The following is a 27,321-nucleotide window of genomic DNA, read 5'->3' on the forward strand; positions in this document are numbered from 1 at the left end:
TGGGACAGGGGAAATTTAGGCGACTCATTCGTCTCGAGCTGTCGACGGGCAGCATGCGAAGGGGCCTCGTAATAATCACAAAAAGTCAAGGCAGCTGTTGTCACAGTGATCATGGTGCCGTCAGGTTTCCTGGAAATGAGCACCCATTGCCAATAGACAGCCTGTCCCTGGCTGTCCCGGTAACAGCCACGCCCGCAAGTAGTCCGGTGTCGTTAAATTTGGGACGCTGCAAATGGGGCTGTGACGGCTGCTCGGTCGGGTTAGGCGCCCCTCCTCGTTTGCTGGACCCCTCGGGAAGCTCCAACCAAGCTGGCGGATCCGAATCCAATCGATGCCCAGCAAATGTGGCTTGTTGATGGGCGCTGCAGACAGACGGTGGAATCCAACAGCACCAATATCCGGCTCGCATGCCCGGCCCGGGTTGTTCCTGTTGTTGTTGTTCGAGCCCCTCTTGTTTCCAGCGACTGCTGGCACGCAGCTAGCAAAGCACATCAGGCCCTCGTGTTCTCCCGGAGGCGGCCGCGGGCGGCCCGTGGTCGATACCCACCTTGCATTGCTGCACGCATGTATGTGGTCGTGGCAGTGATCAACTCATGCCCCTAAAACGCCCCACGTGGGGAGCCATGCTCGCTAGGCCACGACCACTGCGCAGGGGCGGCCGACAACGACGTCCAACTCCCGGACGCACCAGCGGTGGGCCCCTTCTAGTTCCTGGGCCCGGTCCAGGCGAGGGTGCCATCCGAGCTGCTTTGCCAACGGTCAATAGCTTCTAGAATGTCTCCATGAACTGGGCCCCGGCTCCGACAGGGCTCCATCCGTTCTCGTATGTCTGAGATTGACCCTCACTAGGAGAAGGGGGTTGTTTGGGGGGTTCTGCCCTCAGCGCTACCGTACCACGTTGGGAACCGCCTCTGACATGAGACACATACTAAACGCATAACGCCAAGCTTCGGCCGCCTGGAGGCTGTGGATCAATGCACCACTCAGGAAGCCTGGGAGAGGCCATTCGCTGTAGTGCAGGCCACAGTACAAGCTCAAGTGAGAGGCTGCCACATAGCTCCACGGCTAGGAACCGATGTAGTGAGAAGAGTGAGCTAAGCCAAGGTCTGATAAAGTGAGATGGGGTGAGATAGAATGAGATTCGACGTGGTGGAATGAGATGAGACTGGTGAGATGGGATAAGAAAAGTGAGAACTACAAGGGGCAAACGCAGAATGGTGTTGAGCTTCGGCCGCTCTGCAGGCTGTAAGTGCGCCACTCACCAGAGTTGGAAGAGCTCTGTTCACTGCGATACACATCTGACGTTGAAAAACTACCATTACAAACAGCTTTAGTGGCTCCTTTCCCCCCCCCCCCCCCCCCCCACTAGGCATCACTCGATTCTTACAGTGACGAAAGGCGCCCCTAATCAACAGTGAGCTCTGTTGTCGCCTCTCTTCCATACGTTGCTAGGTTAGGATCCTGACTGCAGACCAAATCAATTGCATGTGGCGCTTTCAACGAACACCCCAACCATCATCACGCTCAGCTGCACTTTTCCCCTTTCAAACGGTCGCCCTCTCAAGCCCGCCATCCTGCAAGCTTTGCAGACCAAGGTTCAAGATAACTGCCAGCTCACTTGTTGTCAAGCTACCCACCCCACGGATACTCTGACAACAGACTCCTACCACCTCATCATCCTACTATGTACAGCCGCAATTGCCTATCCTTGCCTCATACCAATCGCTCTGTTTGACGTAAGAGCGCTGGCCTCCGTCAAGCTTGGCCAATCCTGCTCGACCAGCTGGCTTGGTGAATTGCAGGTACGTGGACAAGCCCCATACCGTCGCAGCCAGCATCGCTGACACATGCTGTAGCTTCAGACCCCGAGAGAAAATTGCATACACAGACAAAGCCGGCGAGATGGACCAGAAGAGTTCTGAGAAGCCCAGTCGGGATCTCGACATGAAGGGTCTTGGACCCTGGAACACCTGGCCCAACCGGTTTGCAATTCTTGATGCCAAATATTACACCATGATGTACAATCGCAGCCGGAACCATGGTGTGTACATCGGCACTCCTTGTGAGCCATCCAACCACAGCAGCGATTATGGTTCCCGGGGTGATAACACCTACTATAACAACTCACTCCCTCCCAGCAACACACATGTTTCCTCTGCAAGATTTCCAACTGAATATGAGCGGGACCTTCGACTGAACGATGAACATTCTACACAAGACAACAAACCCCAAGCCAAGAGCCCCCTCGGTCCCGTAGGCGTGGCCCTCGACGCTGAGAGGACAGTCATTGGTGCTTCCTACACTTTGAGTCTTCTGCAAAACACGCGCCACAACCAAAGGCCCTCAAGGCATGGATGGGACGAGACCAAGCCAAGTCGCAGAGCCAAGGGGATGACACTGCTGAGTACTGTGGCAAGGGGGATGTGCCGCAGACCCGGCGAGGCTCTTGCCTTGTGCCTCGAGGTCCAAAGGAACAATTTGACAGCAATCACTCAAAATCAGCTATATGGAGATGATGTCGAACGGGGACTGCGCACCGTGGGTGTGAATGAGGGCATCTATCTCCCTGTGGAAACCGACGTCCCGAGGTATGTAAAGCATGTTCATTTCTATCTAGAGCGATATATTTGGTCCGCTGACAGTATGGATAGTCTTCTACAGGAAATGCAGAAGCTAGATGAGAAGCCCGACCTTGTGGATCGCCTCGCGAAGTACGATCCCAGCAACGCTTTGGAAATCGCAATCAGGCAAACCACCCAGCAGTGGAACGGGAATAAGAAGGTTCTCCTCCCATTGAAAGAACACATTGAAGTACTGGCGCGGTTTGACAGAAAGGGGGCGGAGTGGAAGAAGATTCCAGGCGGATTTGACCTTGCACATGACGAAACAGTCACCTACTGTCTTGCTTCGAGTTTCGAACTATTTCGAATTGCAGTCATTCGATCGACATTGGACAATGAGAGTGTGAAGAGGAGATAGGAACAACTCGGATCGCTCAAATCAGAAGTCCGTCTCAGATTTCTCGACTTCACCGGCATGTCAAGGCTCGGGTCGGAGACGCAGACCAGACACCTCCAATCGGCAGTTCGAAAATTCTCTATGCGCGAGACGGTTTGGATGCACCCAATTTGCCTGGTATTCAAGCTCGAGCTTTTTGGGCAGGACCGGATGTGGAAGTTTGACGACAAGGCGTTGCTCGAGTTTGGTGAGCGAATTCTTGAAGATCTGCGTCAGGGGAAGCACCGCCATGCAGACATCCAGACACCATGGGGCGACACGTACAACAGCATACCCAGTGAGGTGTCAATGAAACGAATGCAAGGATTCATCATGGCTCTTCGGACTTCATGGGAGTTTTGGTCCCAAACTGGGCGCCAGGTCGAGCAATGGTCGCAGCAACTAGATGACGAAACCCGAGGTTACCTTCGAGCTTTTTTGTCTGGTACAGTCGAATTCGACTCTGATACAATTTCAAAACTGCGAACATATATGGAGTTCCTCCATGGGTTGTTTACATCCTCTCGGGCTGCCCTGTTACTCTGTATGGCGCGGGTCGAATTCCTCCTCAATGTCGCCCCCTGGGGAGACATAGCACCACAAGACTATGACACCCTACGACTGAGGGCATTCCAGGCACTGACCAATATCTGTTTGGCTTGGCACACGCTGATGCGGTCATCATGGACAGTGGCATGCTGGGCCAGGTCGGCATGTGACGCACTCCAGGAACACAAATGCCTTCATGGCAGCGCTCCAGACGATGGCCATCGATACAACTACCCCGCGGATATGATCGATGCCGGCGAGCAAGCCCATTTTGCAGACACGCAATACAGCAATGTCGAGTCCTTCCGAAAACTGCGCGAAGATGAAGTCCGGGTGTTTTTCCTAGACTGTCCCGCTGGACGGGAGCTTTTCGACGATTGTTATTCCATCGACTATTGGGTCCGGACACACGCTCAGATGGCTAAAACCATGAGTAACTTCAGATCAGTCAATGAGGAAAGGCCCTTCACATCTCCATCGTCCAAGACGAGGCCGCAGCGCAGATGTCCGAAAATGATGCCCGGTCGTGTGCAGTTCAGCTCTGGGCATCTCTGATTGATGATTGCGACGACCGCGAGACAATGCAAAGGTTAATTTGCCTAGTCCGCGCCTGCGAAGAAAGAGCAGACGACTCGTGGTGGCCGAAAGAGATGCACAACCACGGAGAGCACCAACATCACGGTTGGGGCAGGGCGCACTGTGAGGCGATCCTATGTCAGGATTGGGTGAATCGTCGGGTACGTTATCGCAGGTCCTCTAGGCATCCCAGAAAACCACTTGCGTCCTGTTGCTAACACTATTCCTGAAGACCGAGAACCCAAATGTGAGACTGCCGATATTTGGTGTTTCCCGACCTTTGTGTGGCTCTTGCGCATCTTTCCTGCGCCGTTCGTTGGCCACCTTTGGAGCCAGTCTCGCCACGCTCGACCGGCTCGTACCAGGAGTACACGAGGCCTACTCGACATGCCGCATGCCACGCCTCGCAAAAGAAAGTGTGGTCGAGGAGGTGGCTGTAGGCCTGAAGGCGAAACTACGCAGGGCCTTGCGGGACCCGAAAGTGCAACCCTTCTTCCGCACCCTGGCAAGGAGCACGAGTGGGCAACCCGCCGCCTAGCCCCGATTACAGCTACTCTGATGAGGCGTCGGACTACACGAGCGAGAGCGACTTGTAGACCGAATTTCGGCGCCGTGACTAAATACCCATGGACACTTGCGGCATGATATCAGCCGCAGAGTATCGTACAAAAGTGGCTTCTGGGGTGCGTCCCTCAAAATGAGATATTTTGAATTGCAAGTCGCTCATTACCCACCATAGTCGATCGGAAGTGCTTTCGACTACATCGCGCAAAAGCTCCTTCTGTCGGAGAATTTGGTCCGTTCTGCCTCGACTTAGAGGCGTAGTAGCGGTATGCTGTGCTGCTTAAAAAGACAATAATTAATGAGGACGTCTTGTATCAACAATTCGGAATTTAAAAGCTGTCTTGGGATTGTAGCATTTGATGTTTACGCACAACTGTCTGAAATCCATACTGCCATGAAATGATTTGGAACATCCTGGCTACTTGTATATGGCGCATGATTTATATCTATCGCCCCGCAGCTTTACAAAGAAAAACTTGCCATTGAACGGGTGCAGCATTTTCAACTCATGACATGATGCGGCATCTCTCACTCATCTTCCAACTCTTCCGGGTTCACCCCAAAGACCAGTAGCGCAATTTCCCGACACACTTTACAACCCCTACACGTGTTTCTAGAGCGATTGTTGATGCTAATTGCAAACTCGGAAACAGGCCGTCCAGCAAAGCCTTTTTTTATCTTGCAGAGGGAGCCGAGGTAAGGATCAACCATGTAGCTCAACAGCTCACAAAGAGATATATGGTGAGAAGGGCTAGCTAAGGCGAGATGAGGTGGGTGGGGATTTGATCTGCTGGAATGAGATGAGATAGATGAGGTAGATGAGATGGGATTGATGGACTGGGATGAGAGACATGGGACAGATGAAGTGGAATAAATGAGCCTGAATAAGATGCACCAAGGCCACTGTACCTGCCAAGACTCACTCCACCCAGTGCCGAGACTTCCCGCAAGCCCACTCACTAATAAAATGCTTAGGCGCTGACGGTGAGTGGTAGCGACCACCACCTCCACCACAGACTACCGTGCTTCCCACCCACCCCGGTACCTTGGTACAAAACTACTACTGCACGCCAGGGCAGGTTGGTGCGAGGACCTCTCAACACCAGTGTGAGCTGCGCGCCGCGCTATACGATGCGGTTCGTGAAGCTTCACGCTTTGGCTGACGGGTAGCCAGCCCAGCCGGTGCTTGCTCCATCCAGGCTGGGTCTCCCCAGGCAGTCGGGGTCCTTGGATTGATCGGCAGGCCAATGATGAAAACGCTTTGCTGTCCATGCCGTAACCTCTGGCCGCCTGCTGTCCCTTCCACACCGATTCTCCACGTGGGCCCTCCCTCGGTGTTCCCTCGATTTCCCTTTTCCTCGACTTTCCCCAAGTGAACAACTATCAAGACCCCAGGTGGGAAGTGCCTCTTTTGTGTCCGGGCAGTTTTAGGGGGGGGGGGGACCGGCGCCCCTTTTGACATGACCGCTTTGTTTGGAAATGAGGTTGCTCCGCGGCAGGATCCCCCAAGCAGCCCGTCACCCTTTCGCGTGACACTCTACATTCCTGGCTTAGAACGCATACTCGCTTCACTTGGTCAACCGACCCATCCACTGCCTCGCGCAACGTTGATGCAGAATAAACACTGCAGGGGGCAATCGAGCCAATTTATCACGTGCAGTGTCCCTACGAGGTTGAGAATTGACTCCTTCCCATTACCGTCCCTATTTGCAGAGGCGCTTTCTCCAAGGTTGCCCTCCAGACACAGTCCACACCCCACGATGGGCAGCTACTCACACCCCGATGAGCTGCCTTACTGGCAAGTCAACATCCCACCAGAAGACCGCCAAGAAAAATGCCCCGAGTTCCTGCGCGACATCAGCGATAAGGACATCAGCATCATCGGCAAGCCCGACGACGAGTACCGCGTGCAGACATGGCCGCAGGTGGTAGACATCATCCGCACAGGAAGGCTTGCCGATTTCCAACGGTGGCCGTCTGAACTGCGGCGATACCGCCAGTACACCTGGGACCTCAAGCGCGCCCACGGCAGCGTCATGAACTTCATGCTGAAGCATAGGCTGGGCTGGAGCGAGCCAGTTGTGCCTCGGGGAAGCAAGCCATTCGAGTGCCAGGAGGACTTCAAGATTTTGACGAATGACTGGCCGTATGGCCTCAACAAACGAATAGTTCATCTGGTGATTTGGACGAAGTTCGACCTGCCAGACGACCGCGAAACCGAGGCTGAGATCGAGGCGTTTGTGAACAAGACTTTTTCGCCCGGCGTGTCACAGGACAAGGTCAGTGACTGTACGCCCCTGGCAGGAGGCAGGTCGAAGCTGACGTTGAAGCAATAGTGCATATGGTTCAAGAACCCGCCGAGTCTCAAGTCTGTTCATTCCGTGGAGCATTTTCACGTCATGCTGTTCCAGCCCGATCCGGATTTTGTGCGGCATGTCACAAACGGTGACGTCCCGCGCTGCGAGAAAGGCAACCCCATGAGCAACGAGGCGAAGATGACGTGAATCGTCCGTCGAGTTCTGCATTTTTTTTTTGCCTGGCTAGGATTATGGGCTGGCCCCATCAAGGCTCCGGTATGCTTCCACAGCTTAGCGGTGTGACCGGGTGCCGTTGGTGACGGGTGCTGAAGCTCGGACCTCGACAACCGGGCAGTCGGCAAAGGGAACAGCGGTGGGCTTCTCCATGCTGACCTTGACCTGCCAACCCTCCTCGCCCGTGAAGAGCTCGTCGGGGTTGGGCTTGAAGTCTCTCACGATGGTGCTGGTCAGATTCGCACCAAGAGCCTCCAAAGTCTCGAAAGAGGACTTCTCCAGGACCTGGGAAGACGGTTAGAATATTAGACACTCAGAAGAGGACAGAATGTCCAGGATTAGACAGATAGAGGTGCACGGTACCTGGACGACGATCTTCTCCAGCTCGCAATAGATGTCCGGGTAGTAATCAAGCTTATCAACTTCCACGTCGACGACGACAAACTGCCTAGCCTTCCTCTCGTTGTCGTTGACCCCTATCAGGACGGGCACCCTGAGCCTGTGAAGCTTCAGGCAGAGGCCGTACATGGACAGGGCGGCGGGTCCGACGGTGAAGGGGGCATAGACGTTGGACGCGGTCAGGCTGACCCCCTCGCCCAGGAGCGAGGCCTTGGGCAGGCAGACGGTCAGGGAGATGAACCTGAGGCGGGAGCGGTCCAGGAGGGGCGCGGCCTCTGGCTCGGCGTCGGCGCCGTCGACGTTGCGCCCCGTGAGGACGATCCAGATCATCTCGAGCAGGACGCGCAGGTCGATGCTGGCGTCTGCGAGGGCGGCGTGCTGGTTGGAGCGGTCGACGCAGGCCAGGATCAGCTTGCTCAGCTCGCCGTAGTGCACCGTGTCGCCGCTGGTGACGTTGTCGGCGGCGGCGGCGGCGCCGAAGGGCCGCGAGAAGTGCAGCTCGGCCGTCACCAGCAGCGGCTGCAGCGCCCTCCCGCGGCCCCAGGCGTCCTGCGGGCCCACGACCGTCGTCTGCAGCCTGCGCACGCGCACGACGGCCAGGGGCTCACCGGCGGCGTGGCGGACCGTCCACGAGGAGCGGAGGCTCATGCTGGGCGGAAGGGGGTGGATGGATGGATGCGTTGGGCCAAGGGCGAGCGAGTGGGCTGAGGCGTGATGTGGTTGTTCCGCCGGAGATACCAATCGGGAACAGGGGCGCTTACGACGCGGCAACCTTGAGCATGCCCTCGGTCAGGCTCGATGTAGACCTTGTAGTCTAGACTATGTTTTTTTTTTTTTTTTTCTTTTTCTCCAAGACGGCTGAATGTCGATCTCAGAAGAGGCTGATGACCCGTGAGTGTGAATGCTGCTCAGGAATGGACCGATGATCCTTGGGGCTCGAAGGCGTTCCTGGTTCAGGGTTCAGGGGGTGGGTGGAGTCAGGATTTGGGCCTCTCTGCTGCGGGTATCGGTGCGCGAAGGGTGGGCAATGGACTTTGGGGGACTTTTCCCTCCACGCGAAGGTAATTTTCCCGGAGCGGATCATTTCCCAATTTCCTTTTCTCCAGGCTTTTGTTCGACGACATGACAAGGCGCTTGGCCACGCTCGCGATTGCTTCGCATATGATTGCCTCCGGCTCACTTTGCCCGGTAACCCGAGCCCCTTGCGCCATTTGCGTTCCCCTTCATTATTAGACTAACGAGTCTGTCTGCCTGTCCACCGTGCTACGGACAGCATGCAAACATGCGTGCAACAAATGTAGGTAGCCCGCGGACAAGCGAGGCAGCAAACCCCGGCTTATCTTCGGGCGTCAGGAGTGCAACCATCACGGTCTTGTATATTGTGGTGGCATGCTGCGTCCTTGGCAGGCACAACCTTCTGATGTTCCACTGGGAATCTTTAGATCTTGAGCCTCGAACGCTCTCCATCTATGCCACGCCGCTGGGCAAAGTGCTTAGCAGCAGATCACCACGAGGCCCAGAAATTGATCTCGTTGTAAAAAAAATTGGTAATAGATAGATATGACTGCTGGGCAGACATCTCGGCACAGGTCTTGATGGCCACAAGCTCATCAGGACAAGGCTTGTCTCAGTCACGTTGTGGCGTGTTGCATGGCGCCGGCAGACCCCAGATTTTATCGGCTGTGTTGTTTGCGGGACGACAAGCCCATCCCAGGCAGGAGACCAACGGCATGCCGTTGTTTCCTCTTTAGCCTGGCCTTGGCGGATTGCTGCTTACGTTTCAAGTGGACACAGCGCCGTGCTGGGGCCTCGACGTATTCGGGCGTTGTTTATATGGCAGATGACTTCTCGGTCACCATGCCTCCGAGCCGCTTAATCTATCTCGCCTTGGTGGCCCGGCCCCTACTCATACGATCGGCAATGCATGCGCCCTCGAGGGAACCTCCCTCCAATCGCAACGGTCCCAGATCCTCCATCCAGCCCAGCCCAGGCAGAGTCTCATTCCACTGCCACATGCATCGCGTACCACTGCAATCTGCGCCAGGCTGCCCGTGATGGGATGTCACCCCTAGCCGTCCACCTGGCGCTGACCATCCCGCAGGGTGGGAGCGCTGCTGCTATCATCGCGTCTTGGGCGTCATCGTGGGCGAGTCACGGGCCACGGGATGCCATGGATCTCCCGCCGGGCGGCTGTGGCTGCGCCTTCTCCACATCCTCGACGACCACCTCGACGGGGTAGCTTCCGTCGCCTGTGGGGATCGACAGCTGGCAGAGCCGGGTGGGCAGTTTAACCTTCGGAGCAGAAGGGCCATGAGCCGGTTCAAGCTCGAGGAAAAGGGGTTCGACGGGGATATAGTCCCAAGTGTCCATAGGTATATAAGAAGGAGAAGCGCACCTGTCTCTATCTCCTCGTGTGAGGCAGAGTACAAGTCAGCCTCTGAGGCAGTTTAAGAGGCAATTTGGGTTAGGAACTTCCTAATGAAGATTGGACTTGAAGAGGAACTTAACGTAAAGGATGGCGTGATCCTCAAGATGGATAGCGAGTCAGCGATCAGGCTTACAAAGAACCCCAAGTACCACGCAAAGACCAAGCACATACACGCCAAATACTACTTTATCCGAGAAGCTCTTCAGCCTGGATAAGTTAAAGTCCAATGGGTATCCACTTGGGAAATGGTAACGGATGGATTAACGAAACCATTAACTTGCCTAGCATTTAAAGACTTCCGCAAGAAGCTTGGTATGGGAAGGCTGGTTGATGATAATAATGATAATGACGATATTTAGGAAATGATCTCTAAGAGCGGGAGTGTTGGAAAAAGGAGCTCCTAAACATTTCCAGAATGTCTCAGAGTGTGCCTGGAAAGGAATAGGCTCCAGAATGGAAGCCTAGAGGATGAAAGGACCTACTTTGTACTTAAGGACTGGCTATCTAAGCCAAAGGGAAGGAAGAGACGTGATCTATAGGGAGTTAGCGTACGCCCACCCAGCTTCTACAGTACGCCTACCTAGCTTTTAGCGTTGGCCCACTTAGTATAAGGAAATTGACTGCATATATTAATAAAACATAGGTATACCTTAAGAGTTAGCTTTTTAAAATTATAGCTACCCCATTGTTTTATTGCATTTACCTTGCTATTCTTTATATAATATATTTAGTTTATATTTATTATATTAATATAAGGTATAAAAAATTTTTTTTATAACTTTAAGTTAACTTACTTACTTTATTATTACTTACTTTATATAATATTTAACTTACCTTATAACTTTATTATAAAATTACTTTTTACTTACTTATTTATATATTTAATTAATTTATTTATAAAATAATGCTTATTTCTTCTTATCTTTTTAAATTAATTATTTTATAGCCCTTACCTTTAAATATTATTTTATTATTAATATCCTTAAATTTAATTTTAGCATAATTATAAATAATTAAAATAATAACTTAAAAATAATAATTTAAATATTTAAAATATTTATAATATATTATCTTTATTTTTTAAGGTAATTATAAATATCTTTTAAATATAGCTTATAAAATTACACTTAAATCTAAGCAACTTTGCTATTTATTTATTAAAATGTAATTTAATAATTATAATTCTTATATTAATACTTATAAAGTAAAGTATAATCCTTATTTTTAAAATGCACTTAATATTTAAACTAAGCTATATAAATATATAGTTATAATTACGTAAATTAAAAAAAACTTACCTTGTTATTAAATTACTATTAAATATATATTTAATAATAAAGCAAAGTATTATAATAAAAAAGTAAATAAAACTATAAATAAGTTTATTAATAACTTTAAATAATAAATTAGAAAAGCAATAATAATTAAGCAAAAAAGGTTAAAAAAGCTATTAATTTTATATAAAACAAACTGCCCATTTAGCTTTATAATTAAGGAAGATATAAGTACTTTAAGTAAATATATTTAATTATATATTTTATATATATTTATTAAAATATATAAGTCTCTTTTATATTATAAAAACCTTTTCCTTATATAATTATTTAATATTTAAAACCCTTAAAGAACATTCCTTTATTAAAACTACCCTTTTACCTTATTATTAAAAATAATATAATATTTAATTATAGCAATATTTATTAAATACCTTTATTATTTACTCTTTTTATATAATTTTATATAAGTAAATAACCTTTAAAAATATTAATAATTAATGCAAACTACTTAATAATTAAAATACTAAGGGCCGGCCATTAATTAAACGCCTTATTAATAATTTAATTAAAAATGGCTATTTAATTAACTTATTAATTAATGCAAAATATTAAATTAAGTATATTATATTTTATTTTATAAAGATAATATAGTTTAAAAGCCTTAATAACCCTCCTTTTCTTATTATAAATGCCACCTATAATATTAATTAATATAAATTACTACTTATTTATATAGTTAAGATAATACCTTAGTAATGCTTATATACCCATTTATTAGCCTTAATAAGCGGCTAAATAACTAAGGATTTTACTTAGGTGCTTAAAACGTTAAAAAGCCATGGAGTTAACTATAACCTTTAAATAATAAATGCTAAGATCGCTAAAAGCAATGCTATTTAAGTAGTATTTCTATAAGCATAAATTATTATATATTAATAATACTTTCTTTAAGCATTTAAATATAATATTTATATTACTTAATATATTTTAAATAATATAATATTTAAGGAAATAAAGGCAAAATTCCTTGCTATAATTAACGCTATTTATATTAGTAATTTTAAGAAACTTTAAAGCTTATTTTAATAAAAGTAAGTAAAGATTAATAAGGGCGTAAAAGTTATTTATTATATTAATAAAACTTAGCTTAGTTATTATTAATAAAGCATTTATTAAGCATACTTCTTATATGCAATGTACTTTAATATCCTTTTTATATTTATTATAAAAAGTTTGCATTACTACTTAAAGATATAGCTTAACTACTAAAAGCATATATATGTAATTATAGTAAATGCCTTTCTTTATTTAATAATAGCTTTATTTTAAAGGTTTTAAAATATTTTAGCTAAGGAGTTAAAAATAATATTAAGCATATTACTTTATTTCTTTATATCCTTAGTTAATTTATTATTTATAATATCTTAAACTATAAGTAACCTTTTTATTAATTATTATTATAAGTTAAAGAATTTAGGTTAACTTAATATATTATATATAAAATTATTTTAATATATTATAAAATGCTTATATGCTTATAAAGTTAATGCTATAATATAAAAAGATAGGGCATTTTACTTAATTAACTTTTATTTATATTAATATTAATTAAAACCCTTTATGCAATAGCTAATATAAGAATCTACTTATTAGTTATAACGTTATATTATAAAGCCATCATTATATCCCCAAGAATTCCCGCTATTAAAGGATGGTTTAATATTATAAGTTAATGCTAAAAACCTTAGTAAGCCTATTAATCTTAAGCTTAAGCTTATATAAAAACTATACTTTACCCCCTTTTTATTAAGTAATTTATTATAAGATATAGGTATTTTTAATTATTTCCTTATTAATGATATTGCCCTTAGAATTAAGCTAAATAATTCATCCTTAATCCCGCCCTTAATCCTATCCAACCCCATTAATACTATATATACCCCCTTAAATAAAGCTAAGCTTAATGCCCTTAAGCTTAATCCTAACTAATATGCTTATATAGGCGTAAAGATAAATACTAAGCCCTTTAATAAAATAAAGCCCTTCTTATTATTAAAGAAGAGGAAAATTAAGCAGGTTAAGAATAATTTTAAAAGGGTAAAGATAAATTATTATACCTATAAGTTAAATGCATTAGCTGCCTTAACTAAGCAATTATTAAGTTAAAATAAAGCAGTAAAGAAAAAAAGGGTAGCCTTTAAAAGGAAATATAAGCAATGTTATTAACTTAAGTATAAATGTATAAATTTTATTTATTTAGGCATATTATTAATTAAGGTGGCATAGGTATTATTAAATCTTATGCTTAATTTTAATAAATAGAACTTAAAGCATAGCTTTGCATTAAGGCTTGTTTAAAACATTAGCTTTTTAAAAAATAATATAAAGCGCATTAAATATAATAAGAGTAAGCAACTTATTAAAATGTATATCCTTATATTGCTTAATGATATTATTATTGCATTTAAGCGATATGCTAAAGTTTATTTACTAATTCTGTTTATTATCTTCTTTAGGTATTTTAAAGCACTTTTTATTGCCTATCCTTAATTTCTTAATGCTTTAACCTTAAATCCCACCTTTTAACTTTATAATATTAAGTAATTATTTAGCTTAAGCCTTTTTAAATTAAGTAATGCATAAAAAGCATATTAAAATAATTATTATTAATTATAAATTAAATTAAGCTTAATAATATGTTAAATAAAGTATATTTAAAAGATTTAATAATATATAATATAAAAAAGAAGCATAAGCTTTATTATTAGCTTATAACTTATGCTAATATAATCCGCGTTAACTAGCTTATAGCAAACTAAGCCTTATTAAATAATTTACTAATATATAAGAAAAGCTTAATTATAAGAGATATTATAAATTATAAGCTAATTAGCTAAATTAATAATAAAAAATATATATAGCTAAACTATATAAAGAATAATAATAATATAAATAATAATAAGTATTATAAAGGCTTAAAAGAATTTAGCTTTATGCCTTTAGCTAATAAAATTATAATTAAAAAGTAAAGATAAGGCGGATTTACTATTAATAATAATATATTATTTTATATAATTTAAGCATAAGAAATATATAATTATACTTTATTTATTATAAACCTTAATAATTAAACCTTTAAAACAATTTAAGAGAAGTTTAAAGCAAAGAAGGATTAATTATTTTGCAAAACTTTTTATTTTAATTAAAATTAATAGAAATATTATATTAAAAAGGGTATATTTCCTAATATATTAAAAAAGTTAAATAAGGAATTTATATAAAACTATATTATTATTAAGGGTAGTTCTTAAGCAAGGAATATAGCATTACGGCATTTAATTAAATATATAATATATATATATAACGATTCTTAAATAAATCCACTTAATATTAATATCTTAAATTATGCTATATTTATCTTAAACTTATTTAATATCTTTAAATGCATTGCTATTAAGGCTTTTAAGCTTATTACTTATAATATAATCCATTATCTTTTATTAAAAAATTTATACCCTTTAAGTTCCTTATCTTATTACCTTTTAATTATATATCTTACTAAGATCTTAATTAATATTCTTTTTATATTACTTAATAAGCTAGCTAAGTATACTATATTTAAGGGTATAAAGATTATCATTAAGTACTTTTTCTCCTTAAAATAAGTAATAAAGGCAAGGTTTAGTTTTCCTTTTTCCTTATAATTATAAAATAAACCTTAGTATTTAATACTTAACTAAATATACTATAATATATAAATATTAAAAGGCATAACTTACTTATTTAAATATTTTTAAATTCTCCATTTATTTATATTTATACTTTAACTTATTTACTTTCTTTATATTCTTAATTAATATTATTAAAATGCCTTTTAAGGCCGCTAATAAGCTTGCCTTTAAGGGCCCTGCTATTACCTTCAAGGCTTTTAAAAATATAAATATTAACAAGACCGTTATTTCTAGCAATAAAAAGCGCATTAAAGCATGCAAGACTTACTTTTATATTTATAAAAATATTAAAAGCAAAGCATATTATTTTTAAAGTAAGTATAATTTATATAATAATAAACCATTAATTCCTTTTATTTAAGTATTTAAGCATTTTATTTCTATTCTTTTAAATTATTTTATTATTATATTTATGCAAACCTTTTCTTTAATAAAAAAACTTTTTCATTATAATAATAGTAAACTTAATTATATTTATTTAAGGGTTATTAAGTATTAATTAGCATTAATTAATATAAATAAAAGAAATCCAGAAATATATAGCTAATATTATTTAGTGCTAACTTATAAAATGCTTATATTCTTAAGCAATTAAATTGCTATCTTTGCTTACTGCTAAGCATATTGCTCCTTTTCCCGCTATGCTATTATATATTTTCTTATAATTTTAAGTTTTTAAGCTATAATTTTAAATGGCTTTTCAAGGCTAATTTTAATATAGGCAGGATTTTTAAGATTATATTAAAACGTATTAAACTTATTGCCATAGCTAAATATATTATTTAAGAATAATATATTATTAAACTTATTGCTATAGCTAAATATATTATTTAAGAGTGGCATATTAAAGTTATCCTTTAGGTTAAATATAGTAATTATTGCAATGAATTTAAGTTTCTTTAAAGAAGTATTATTAACGCTATTATATTTATACTTACTGGCTTTTTAAACTTTATTATCTAAGATATTTACTGCTTATTGCTTTTAATTAATGCCAAACTTTATAATTGCTTGCTTTATATTTATTTAATTTAAGAAATCCTTATTAAATTTAGTGCTTTAAATAAGTGCTTGTAATTAATCTTATATAACTTTATCCTTATTAATAAGGGTATTGTAATCCTATATAATAGGAATTGTAAAAAAAATATGCTTAAAACTCTTTATTAATTCCTTAATATTTATAAATAGCTTAATAATCCCTAAGAATAGCTAGGTAAGCAAGTTATAAAACTTAGCGGCTATATGCATTGCATTTAATGTAAAGTCTTAGATTTCCTTAAGGTATTAAGTTTCTTAAATTATATAATAAAAGAGTTAAAACCATATAACGCGCTGCACCTTATAATAAGTAAAATTATAAGCAAGCTAATACTTATTTATTTAGCCTTAAAATAATAGTTAAGCATTTAATAACTTAGCCTTCTTTATAGTTACTTTATATTTAATTTAATTATAAGCTAAGTTATTTATTATTAAAATAACTTAAATTATTAACTTTATTTGCTTTAGCTAAATTAAGTAATTAATATATTAATTAATGCAATTAAAGTTTTAAGGCATTTATACTTAAATTCCATAGCTATATGCATAATATAAGTTAAGCTTAGCAAAGCTTATTATGGTATTTATTAAGAGCATATTAATATTAAAGTTAAGGTTATTAAAGTTAATAATGATAATTATCTTTTCTTATAAAGATATGCTGGCATAAATAAACAATATATGCAAGTTAGCCTTTTTTATTATCCCTTGTAAGATCTTATAATTAATTAATAACTTATATTATATATATAATTAATATTAATTAATATAAAGAGATATAAAGGTATAATTAAATAAAGTTAATATTAATTAATATATAAAATTTAATGGGAAATTGCATTAATTAATGCTAATTAATTAAAGTACTTATAATTAAGCTTAAGGGGTTAATATTATAATAAGCATATGCTTACCCTTATTTACTTATTAAGCATATAAATAAAGTATATAGGTTTATATTAAGGATTAAGCTAAGACGCAACTAAAAATTACTTTTTATTTTATTAAAATAATATTAAATAGGTTGGCGCTAAGGCTAAGTACTTATAGGTATTTAAGGCTTTAATTGCCAATATTATAAAGCAAAGCTTTTAAGTAGGTAAACCTTAATTAAAGCACTTTACCTTCTTTCTTTTAATTCCTTTCTTTTATTACTTTACAAGCCTTTATGCTAATAAATTTATTATTAATCTTTAAGTCCTTTAATACAACCTTATTTAATTATATTATTATCTTATTTAAAATTTATAAAGCTTAAAAGCTAAGTAAATTTATAAACTTAATATTAAAAATTTAAAGCAAGCTATTATTTAAGTAAACCTTAACGGCCTTATTATTATTACTAGCATTTTTAAAAATAAAGATTTTGCTATTATAAAGGATAGTTATTATAATCTTTATTAGCTTAGCCTTTTAAATATTAATAGCTAAGTTATTAAAGTGTGCATTTATAATGTTATTTATATAGGGCTTTAAGGCAGTGTAACTTAATTTATAATACTTAATATAATAAGCAGGGATGTTATTATATAGGCAAACTAGCTATGGTAAGCTATTTATATAATTTAGCAGCTTTAAGATTATATTTATTTTTTATTATATGCTTATGTAATTTAACATACCTTATATAACCTCTTTGCTAATATTAATATTTATTGCAATATTATATTATTATTTAGTAAGCAATAAATATTATTACTTTTAGCCCTTAATAATAGCTGCTTTTATTAATGCTTTTTTTTGCTTATTAAATATACTTAAGTTGCCTAAGTACTTAAGGTATTTTATTTTAAAGTTTACTTTATTAAATGCATTGCTGCTAAAGCCTATAAGGAATGCTATATTTTCCTAAAATAAGCTGCTTAAACTATAATAATTATTAATATTATTAATAGCTAATATTATAAAAACCAATATAAGGCTTATTGGGTTTTACTTAAGCTTAAAGCCTTAATATAATAGCTTAACATTTAATTAAAGCCTGCAAAACCATAATATATTAGCCTTATAAAAGAGATAAGCTTTATTGTAAATTATATAGCCTTAATGAAATTAATAAAGATAGGAAGCTATCTTATAATATTTAATATATTGAATTATTATATTTTTTATTACGCTTATCTTTTTATTTAAATATTACGTTAATTAACTACTTATAATATAATTAATTAATAGCTTTGCTTAAATACTTTTAAAAATAAACTTAGTTAATTTATTATTCTTACTGCCTTTATTAAGCTTATTAAGCTTATTATTAGCATTAATATTAATATTAAACTTCTTATAGCTTATAGCTTTAGCCTTAGCTATAACGCTAAAAATATAATTTAAATTATTTTCTTTATTATTATAAGTAGTATTATTAAAACCTTTTATATTCTTTAAGGTTAAATATTTTTTTATTATAATCTTCCTTGCAGCTTAGTTCTTAAGATAAATATTAATAATTATTAAGCAAAAAATATTAATTTGCTTTTTATTTATTATAAGCATACCATTATATATATTATATTCCCATAAACCTTATTAATATAGTTAATTGCTTGCATTTATAATAAATATAATAGCATAAGTTTTCTCCATTAAGTAAAAGATAATTATAAAATATAAAAATATTTAAATCTTTATTATATTTTATATAATTAATTAATTATATATATATAAGTTAGCATTAATTAATATAAAAATAAGCTATAAGTTAGCATTAATTAATGCTAACCTATAGGAAAATATATACTTAAGATAAATTGCTATGCTTTATAGTTACTTTTATTTAAATAAAAAGCTTCTTAATTATCATTATAGCTACTTGCAAGGCAAGCTTATAATTAATATTATTCCTTAATTTATAGAAAACTTTTATATTAAAAGTATTAGCTAAAAAATACTTATAAATTTTATTAAAATGCTGCTTAATAACGTTAATAAGCGCTCATATTATAATAAGTTATATTTTATTAAAGCCTTCTTTAATAGCATTATTAAATATAAATAAGCTAGCCGCCTTAAGCTTAGCCTTATGCTTTAAAAAGCAGAAATATTACTTTAAAAGTATAATTAATATCTTGCTTATATCTACCTTATTAGCAAGAAAAATACCTCTTAATAAGCTATTTACTATTTAATATATAATAATAATATTTATAAAACCCTTATTAATTAATATATAAATAAGGGGCTTATAAGTTAAATTAATATTAATTAATATAAAGTAAAGGCATAACTTTATATTAATTAATACTAACTTAGCTTATTTAACTTATTAATAACTTAGGCTGTTATAAAATTAATATTATGTAAGTTAATTAAGTTATTATTAGCGTTATTATGCTAATTAATATATAAATTAATATATTTTACATTACCTTTAACATTTAGCTTATATTATTTTAAAAATTTTAAGGCTTTAATAAAATTAATAACTATAAAGAGTTAACTTAATATAAGCATAAATAAGATATGGCATTACTTAAGATTTTTATAATATTATTTATTTACTTAATTATTTATAAGTAAGGTGCCCTTATTAATTATTTATTGCAATACCTTACCTTCTTACTTTTTTATAGCTATATATTGCTAAATGCTATTATAACTTAAAAGCATTACTTTAAACTTCTTAAAAATATTCTTACCTTAAATAAAAGTAATCCTTAGCTATATAAGCAAACCTTTTATATAAATCTCTTTAATAAAAGCTATAATAATTTAGTAATTAATAAAAGGAAGGTAATTTATGGTATTTATAATATTTTTATAATAAGCTATCTTATAATTAATGCTAAATTCTTAGCTAAGGATATTATATATATTAATATAAGTAAGAAAGCTTATATGCTTATATAAATTTATAAAAACTTAATTTATATTAACCTGCTTATTCTTAATCTTATTCTTAGCAAAACCCTTCTTTAAATATAACTTTGCCTTAGCTTTTATATATTATTTTTATAAGGTATATACTTATATTATTATAGTTATAATTACCTTTTAAGCCTTATTAATAAAAATAACTTTTATTATATTATTTATATTATTAATAAGATATTTATTATAATGCTAAGCCTTAATATAAGTAAACTTATAAATAACTATCTTTTTATTAAGCAGGATCTTTAATAAAAGTAAATTACTTACTTTTTTTTTCCTTATCTTAATGAATATAAATTATTATATAATATAATTATTATAATAAGCAACCTTATAAAATAAGTTATTATATAAAAACTTATATAAATACTCTTTATTAAGTTTATATTACTTATATTGCTTAATTTTAATAGCGCTTAATTTAATATTAATAAGGCAATATATAAGATATTATAAAACTATAAAGTTAGCAATTATATTAATATTAATGCTTTTTAGCTAGGATATTATGCTTAAGTTATTATTTTAAATAATTAAAATAAGTTATAAGGGGTTATTAATAATAAGTTAAAAAATAACGCGCTGCTATAATTAATTAAAACTCCTTATAAGCTTATTAAATTATTTGCTAACGTTAAGTTAAATAAATAAGTAACCTTAAAAGCTTAATTTCTTAGCTTAAGTAATAATATTAAAGAAGGTAAATGCTATAATATTATTAACTTATGCAATAAATATTAAAAAAGGTTAGTATAAAGTTGGCATTAATTAATATAAGTATATAAGTATAATAACTTATATAAATCTTTAAGAAAAGGGGGGAAAGTTAAAATAAGAGTTAATATTAATTAATATAAATTATTATAATAAAAGTTATATTAATTAATGCTAATTATTTAATATAAGGTTAAATAAATAATAATAAGTGTTAATAAGGGAAACTTAAAGTTATCTTATTTAATAATTTTAAATTTATATTAATTAATGCTAACTTAAGAATTAAATTAGCTAAGCATTATTCTTATTTTATTTTATTTATTATTATTTAATGCTTATAAATATGCTTTATAATCTTAAGGCTAAGAATTTTATTAAGTTTTATAATATTTATTTTAATAATTATTAAAGGGTAAAAAAGCGTAACTTAGTGGTATTACTTTTTAACTTATCCTTAATTTTGCGTAATATTTGCATTTAAGGGTATTTAAGGCTTAAATTTAATAAATTTTATAGCGTTATTCTTAAAATCTTATTAAATTAAGCAAATTACTTTATTATTTTTATTTTTAATCTTATAAATAAGTAAAAAGCTATAATTTAAGGGTAAGTTATACTTTATTAATTAAACCTTTTCCTTAACAAGATTAACTTCCATTTTCTTAATAAAAACCTTAAGATATTTAAATAAGCTTAATAAAGCTATAATAATAAAGAGGTTACTATTATTATAAAATGCTTTAAATTATAAAATGCTATTATCCTTAGCTAATTCGCTATTTAAAGCGCTAATTAATTAAGCCGATTTCTTAAATTTCAATACCTTAGCTAGTTTCTTAAAAGCTTTTAAGAAGGGCATAAGCTTAAACTTATTAGCCTTAAGGGGTGGCTAAGCGGCTAACTTGCTCTTTCCTTAAAGCTATTTATTAAGTAGATTAAAAGCTATAATGCTACTTTAACCACGGCTTATACTGCCATTACGGCTTATGCTATTATTATAGCTGCTAATCTTAATATTTGTATAGCCCTAACTTAAAGGCATTAATAATTCTATATTAAAATCCTTAGCTAGCTTATTAAGCATAGTGTTTTTTAAGTGATGGCTTAAGCGCAATATTGCCTTTTAACCTTTAGGCTTTATGGCCATGGCCTTTGCTTTTTTAAGGCCTATATTATTGTTTTATACTTTCTTAATCTTTAAGTAGTTAGCATTAATTAATGCGATTTAATCTGCGTATTTATAAAATTAAAATAAAGGGCAAAAGGTATAAAAAAGAGAAAAGAAATGAAAGAAAGGTAGGAGGTTAAGGGTTTAAATATTCCTAAGAAAAGAATTTTGCCGCTTTATAAATAAATCTTTATTACCCTTTCTTAATTAAAAAGAATGTTATATAACCTAGCTTATTAACATTTACCTATTAATATTAAGTAGGGTTTTTGCCTACTTAATAATTGCTAATAATATTAGCAATAAAGCTTATTTACCTTTATATTTTATATAAATAAAATAATTTATTATTTTAATAATACTTTTATTAATAATTTTAAGTAATTTAATTTAATAATTAGCCTTAATAAGTATAAAGAAATAACTTAAAAGAGTATTAATTAATATATAATAAATATGTATTTAAAGTAAAATACTTAAAATATTTGCTTTATATAAATGGTAGGGTAGCTGTAGTTTTAAAAAGCTAGCTTTTAAGATATACCTATATTTTAAAGTATATGCAGCTAATTTCCTTATACTAAGTGGGTTAACGCTAAAAGCTGGGTGGGCGTATTATAAAAGCTAGGTGGGCATACGCTGACTCATCTATAGGCCGCATCCTATCAATAAATCAGATCTCAACATTTCAACAGAACTGGTTGGATTCTAGCTACCCCCCTGACAAGACCGGCCTTGGCGTTGCCCGGGGAACGTGCGACCCAGCCGCCGGCCTGCCAGAGACCGTCGAGGCAGCTCACCCGGACGCCAGCATCGTTTACAGCAACATCAAGTTCGGCACGCTCAACTCCACCTTCGCGGCTTAGAGAGAGAGGTTTAGACGCAGGACAGAGGCCGAGCGCCGGCCGCTGACGAGGTAAAGAAGATGATAGACTCAGCTTCATAGAAAGGGATCGGGTGGGCAGGGAGAAACATAGATATACACGTGGACAAGAGGACTTCTTCTCGAGGGAGGTGATAGACTTGATGTCTCTGCTGCATCTTGCCAAGCTTTTCTTTCTTGTATATAGTTGGACTTTCATCTTTCCAGACTGGACATAAATGCATATACGCTTTTCTCAACTCATGTGGCCAAGGCCTCGACTGCCCCGTCAGAAGACAGAGCCAACTGGTCTGCTTCCTTGGTGACACTTGAAATGTGTTTCGTAGTTGCAATAACTAACAAGAAATACAGATTGGGGATAGGATGGGGGAGGTTGAGAAGTGGCTCCAATATGTATATCACAGCGGCTTGTATCAAGGCGATCAATTGAAGGCACTAAGGCTTGTGCTTCAAACCAAGTTGCTGAGAAGGAGGGCGAGTATCCCACTATTTGTGATATAGTAGGGGTTAGTTGTGTCTGTGTGCACACATGCCTATATGTGTGGAAGCATCTCTATGTGTGAGTCTACATATATACATGTATATACACGTGTGTGTTTGTGTGACTCTATACATAGTGTTGGTCTATATGAAGACTGATGCACTGTATAAATGACCTGTTACTCATACTGAGGTACCAGCTTTCCAGCTCTATACTGGCTATTTGTGACGGCGCAGCTTTATATGCTGCACTGCATTGTCCAGAGTGTTCTGGAAAATTCTGACATTTTGGTTCCCTGCTCCATAGTGTAGCGGCGTAGAGCGCCGTCTCACTATTCGTCTGTCACAAGTCAATAGAGCTGGGCATGCAATATTCATGTATGCTCTAAATACCGTGCACTAAACCACTTCAACTTGTGACGGGCCATGCTCACCTTGCAAACATCATCATTCAACGTCAAAGAAGCTTGTATTGTGCTATGAATGTACATGCGCTTGGTTGGGTACACACAAGAAGGCAGGCACGATCTATGATACAACCCAAACCCTGATCCAACTCCTTGATGTGTAGTTGAGACCGAATGAATACAGTACTTGAAACTATTTCTATTCGCGCTTGCTTTACACCCGTCAAGCCACAGCTGACCAGACTCCCGTCACTTCAACTATGACGTTGACAATGGTGCTCACAGTCCACAGCGTTATCAAAGTGATTCCGATCTTCCTGGTCATCATCCACTTGTTGGTCGGGACCAGGATGAGGAGCATGACAAGCGTCAGCAACACCGTGATGGCGGATATGAACAAGGTGCCCGTGACCTCGATGTGGTAGGACTTGTAGTGAAGGGGCTCATCCGGGTGCTTCTTGTGATGGTGCTTGGCGCCCTTGATGCTCATATACGTTCCTCCGAGTCCGATGCCAAGGAGGATGTTCAGCATGGGGCCGCCGAAGCAGGCAGACCTGGGATCTGTTAGCAAGGAACTTGGCGGGATGAGGCGCAGCCAAGGACGGGAAAGCGACGTACAAAGCCATGACAGGATAACCTAGACGTGCGACCGTGATATCGGCAACCAGGTCACCGACCGAGTTACCCACGGCGAACACCGTCAAGCCGAGGATTGCCTCGGATATACCGAGAATGACGCCAACCGCTTTGAGGACTCCAACAACCTCTTCGGCAATTGTCGAGATCCACGCTATTGCGATTATGAATCCCAGGAAGCAAAAAAGGAAGTGGTATCGTGGCTTGGTGTCCGGAGTGGTAGAAAGAAGCAGTATGGCGAGAAGTATGAGGGAAATCAGAAGTGAGTACAGGATCATTTTGACGAGTGTCTTCACAGGTGAATCCATGTACTTGGCCCAGATTATGAACACTGTGAACAAGGGGCCTGTGAAGAGTTGAAGGGCGAGTAGCCACCTGTTCCAACCGCCAGACTCGTCATCCAATGTCGTGGGCTCCGAACCCAGTCCTGATACCGACATTGGCTGCCCAGTCTGCGGGCTTGGCGGAGGTCGAAGGTCTGGAAACTCTTGATGATTTTCCAGTTCAGGAGTGATACCAACGCTCAGGGCGTATCGTGAAGCACTTGACGACCGAGACCTTGTGGACCGTGCGCGTCTGCGGTATTCCTGCCACTCGGTCTCCGGTTGTATCGCGGTTTGATTTTCTACTGCGATAGCAGGAGGGTTGAGACCCAAGCCACTGGGAATCTGCGACGACTGCAGACCATCCTCTGCCGGTAAGTCGTCACAGTGGTCCTCAGTCTCGACAACTGGCAGCGTAGCGACTAGGAAGAAGACCGTTGGTGTCGAGAAGACGCTGAACAGCTTGTCCCAAATGCTTTTTTCTCGCCAACCCTGCAAGGTTGGCAACATGGTCCGCCACAGAACATGCGGCGGCGGCAAAATGTTATAAGGCCACCACCTTACGGGTCTTGGTGATTCAGGAAGGTCAAGGCCCGGGATATGGTCGTCCTCCAGGGCCGAATGTGGTAGCAGCAACGAATGTGACCGCCCCCGATGGGGAGACCGTCGGCCGTCTTGCACAGGCGAGTCGTGGTAGCCAGGAAAAGGCGACAGAGATGGCGAGGATGCTTGACTTGGGCCTAAATTTGGGCTCGGTATCTTTAAAGATAGCGCCGGGGTGGAAGCCTTGGTCCTTGTGGGCTCCGACTGTTCTGGGACCAGCTCTGGAGACTGTGCGGGCACCCGCTGGTGGATATCGGGCGGAGCAAGACGGCCATCTCTTGTAATTGTAACTGCAGGGCTAGACATTCTTTCCCTTCCGCTGTCGCCAGCCGCACGTTGGTCCCCTGGCATGAGCAGGCTCGTATGTGTAGTTGCCATCGAAGGGCTCCTGGTTGCATGCCCTTGCGCCGCAGCTCCAGACTGGTGGGATGTCTCATCCGCCGTCGGGTCAGTCTTGAGCAGCGGTGGCGATAATATGTCTTCATTCTGAAAGTTACGGGGTGCATCTCCAGATGACAACGCTCTGTCCCTTGTCAGTGACGGTTGTGTCGTTGTTGCTGCGTCGTCGTTGTGTGCTTCAAATTGTAACAGATCTGAACTCCTCCGAGCCAAGAGGCCTGCAGAGTTGTAGTCAGAGTAGCCTCTAGTCAATGGGGCCATACGCATATTCCGAGACCTCTGCAAGGAGGATAATATGGACCTGAACTCGAGTGCACCCACCAAGCTCGGCCGGATAGGAGTGATTGTAGTGTGGCTTCTTCTGCCGCGAGGACGGTTGACACGCATGCTGCTCGTCATCTCGGATGCGATATGTCGCTTCTGCTCGTCGTCGTCGTCGTCCCGCGACGACCCGTCGGAGTTGATCCGGGGGCCGTTCTCCAAAGCGCTGATGTCCGGCAGGTGGCTGGACGCCCTGCGTGATCCCACCCTTTCATCATCATCGTCATCGCCAGGATCATCATGGTAAGGCTCAATCTCGTCCCCAGCATGAACAGAAGCACCCGAGTAATGGTTGTGGGCCATTGCCTGCTTCGTGCGCCACTTCTGCCTTCTTGAGGAAAACAGATGCCACCCAAACACAAAACAGACGTAGAAGGCGTAGAATGCGATCATGAAGGCACACTCCCAAAGATGCATCTTACCATCGGTGAGGAACACCATGGTGAAGCTCACGGAAAGGATGAAGAAGACAATGTCGCGCACGAACGTCTTCCTGCTGACCTTGAACTCGCGGACGAGGGCCATGGAGCCAGCAACAACGGCGGTGATAAAGCCAGCTGCACCTATCAGCTCGCCTATGGCCATGCTACCGCTGTTAGAGTTCATGGCAGCAAAGGTGCTGAAGACGTCGGGCGAACCATTCCCAAAGGCCAAAAAGGTGACACCAGCCAGGCTCTCCGGCAGGCCAAGGACACTGGCGATGGTGCTGAGGTTGATGCTGAAGAAGTCGCTCGCGGCGATGCCGATGGTGGAGAAGAGTAGGCCGAGCCAGAGGGCTAGCAGAGCAAAGGCTATAGGCTTCACCTTGGCAAGGGTACAGAAGTAGAAGGTGAGATAGGAGAACAAGCCGGGTTCCTCGTCGAGACAATTTGCGCGAACGAAGGCGCATTGGTCTTGGGCCTGGTGGACATCGTCGCAAACCTCTTCGGTATCCCTTGCAAACAGACTCGCCGGCGTGGTCGAATCGGAGGACCAGTCTTTGAGGAATATGGAGTATGTGGCCAGCAAGGTCATGAGGAAGACGGTCGCGCATAACGGCCTCGGATTGTACCGTGGCCGTCCATTCTTGGGTTTAGCCATGCTGTTAACGTCTGGCAAGGCGAGCACATGTTGGGTCTGGCTGTAAAAGCCGAGATCAGGCCGCCTGGAGCATCCACAGGTGTGCACGTGAGCTCTGGCGATGTTGGAGAGTGATGGCTTTTTGGGACGTCCGTGTCATCCAGAGGTTGGAGGCGAAAAGCTGAGTGGCCTGGGTCGAGTGGCGGCTATTCTAGGAATGAAGCGAATGAAGTAGTCTAATGAATGAATGCTAGGGGCGATAATTGCAACGGTGCAAGGACGGAGGCCAACCAGTCAGTCAGTCGTGAGTCGTTATGATGTCTAGGGCAGAAGAATGATTGGGTTTGAGTGGTGGTGAC

The 27,321-nt window shown here is 39.1% G+C and overlaps 5 protein-coding genes across 5 annotated transcripts; 3 read left to right on the forward strand and 2 right to left on the reverse strand.

Moving 5' to 3' along the window:
* Positions 1–1,902: 1,902 nt before the first annotated feature.
* On the forward strand, positions 1,903–2,979 carry INS49_008150 (uncharacterized protein; the record flags this gene model as incomplete). The annotated part of the gene is made up of 2 exons (XM_043168895.1): positions 1,903–2,588; positions 2,652–2,979. The coding sequence occupies 2 exons, from the start codon at positions 1,903–1,905 to the stop codon at positions 2,977–2,979; spliced, it is 1,014 nt and encodes a 337-aa protein (XP_043026575.1).
* Positions 2,980–3,036: 57 nt separating this feature from the next.
* Positions 3,037–4,101, forward strand: INS49_008151 (uncharacterized protein; the record flags this gene model as incomplete). The annotated part of the gene is made up of 1 exon (XM_043168896.1): positions 3,037–4,101. The coding sequence occupies one exon, from the start codon at positions 3,037–3,039 to the stop codon at positions 4,099–4,101; it is 1,065 nt and encodes a 354-aa protein (XP_043026576.1).
* A 2,345-nt stretch (positions 4,102–6,446) lies between these two features.
* INS49_008152 (uncharacterized protein) lies at positions 6,447–7,190 on the forward strand (the record flags this gene model as incomplete). The annotated part of the gene is made up of 2 exons (XM_043168897.1): positions 6,447–6,965; positions 7,023–7,190. The coding sequence occupies 2 exons, from the start codon at positions 6,447–6,449 to the stop codon at positions 7,188–7,190; spliced, it is 687 nt and encodes a 228-aa protein (XP_043026577.1).
* An 84-nt stretch (positions 7,191–7,274) lies between these two features.
* On the reverse strand, positions 7,275–8,264 carry INS49_008153 (uncharacterized protein; the record flags this gene model as incomplete). The annotated part of the gene is made up of 2 exons (XM_043168898.1): positions 7,275–7,502; positions 7,587–8,264. The coding sequence occupies 2 exons, from the start codon at positions 8,262–8,264 to the stop codon at positions 7,275–7,277; spliced, it is 906 nt and encodes a 301-aa protein (XP_043026578.1).
* Positions 8,265–23,844: 15,580 nt separating this feature from the next.
* On the reverse strand, positions 23,845–26,983 carry INS49_008154 (uncharacterized protein; the record flags this gene model as incomplete). Its single annotated transcript, XM_043168899.1, has 3 exons — positions 23,845–24,175; positions 24,240–25,002; positions 25,957–26,983. 3 exons carry the CDS (start codon positions 26,981–26,983, stop codon positions 23,845–23,847), a joined length of 2,121 nt encoding a protein of 706 aa, XP_043026579.1.
* Positions 26,984–27,321: the final 338 nt, after the last annotated feature.

This window comes from Diaporthe citri (assembly GCF_014595645.1).
Source record: "Diaporthe citri strain NFHF-8-4 chromosome Unknown scaffold_3, whole genome shotgun sequence".
NCBI lineage: Eukaryota > Fungi > Ascomycota > Sordariomycetes > Diaporthales > Diaporthaceae > Diaporthe > Diaporthe citri.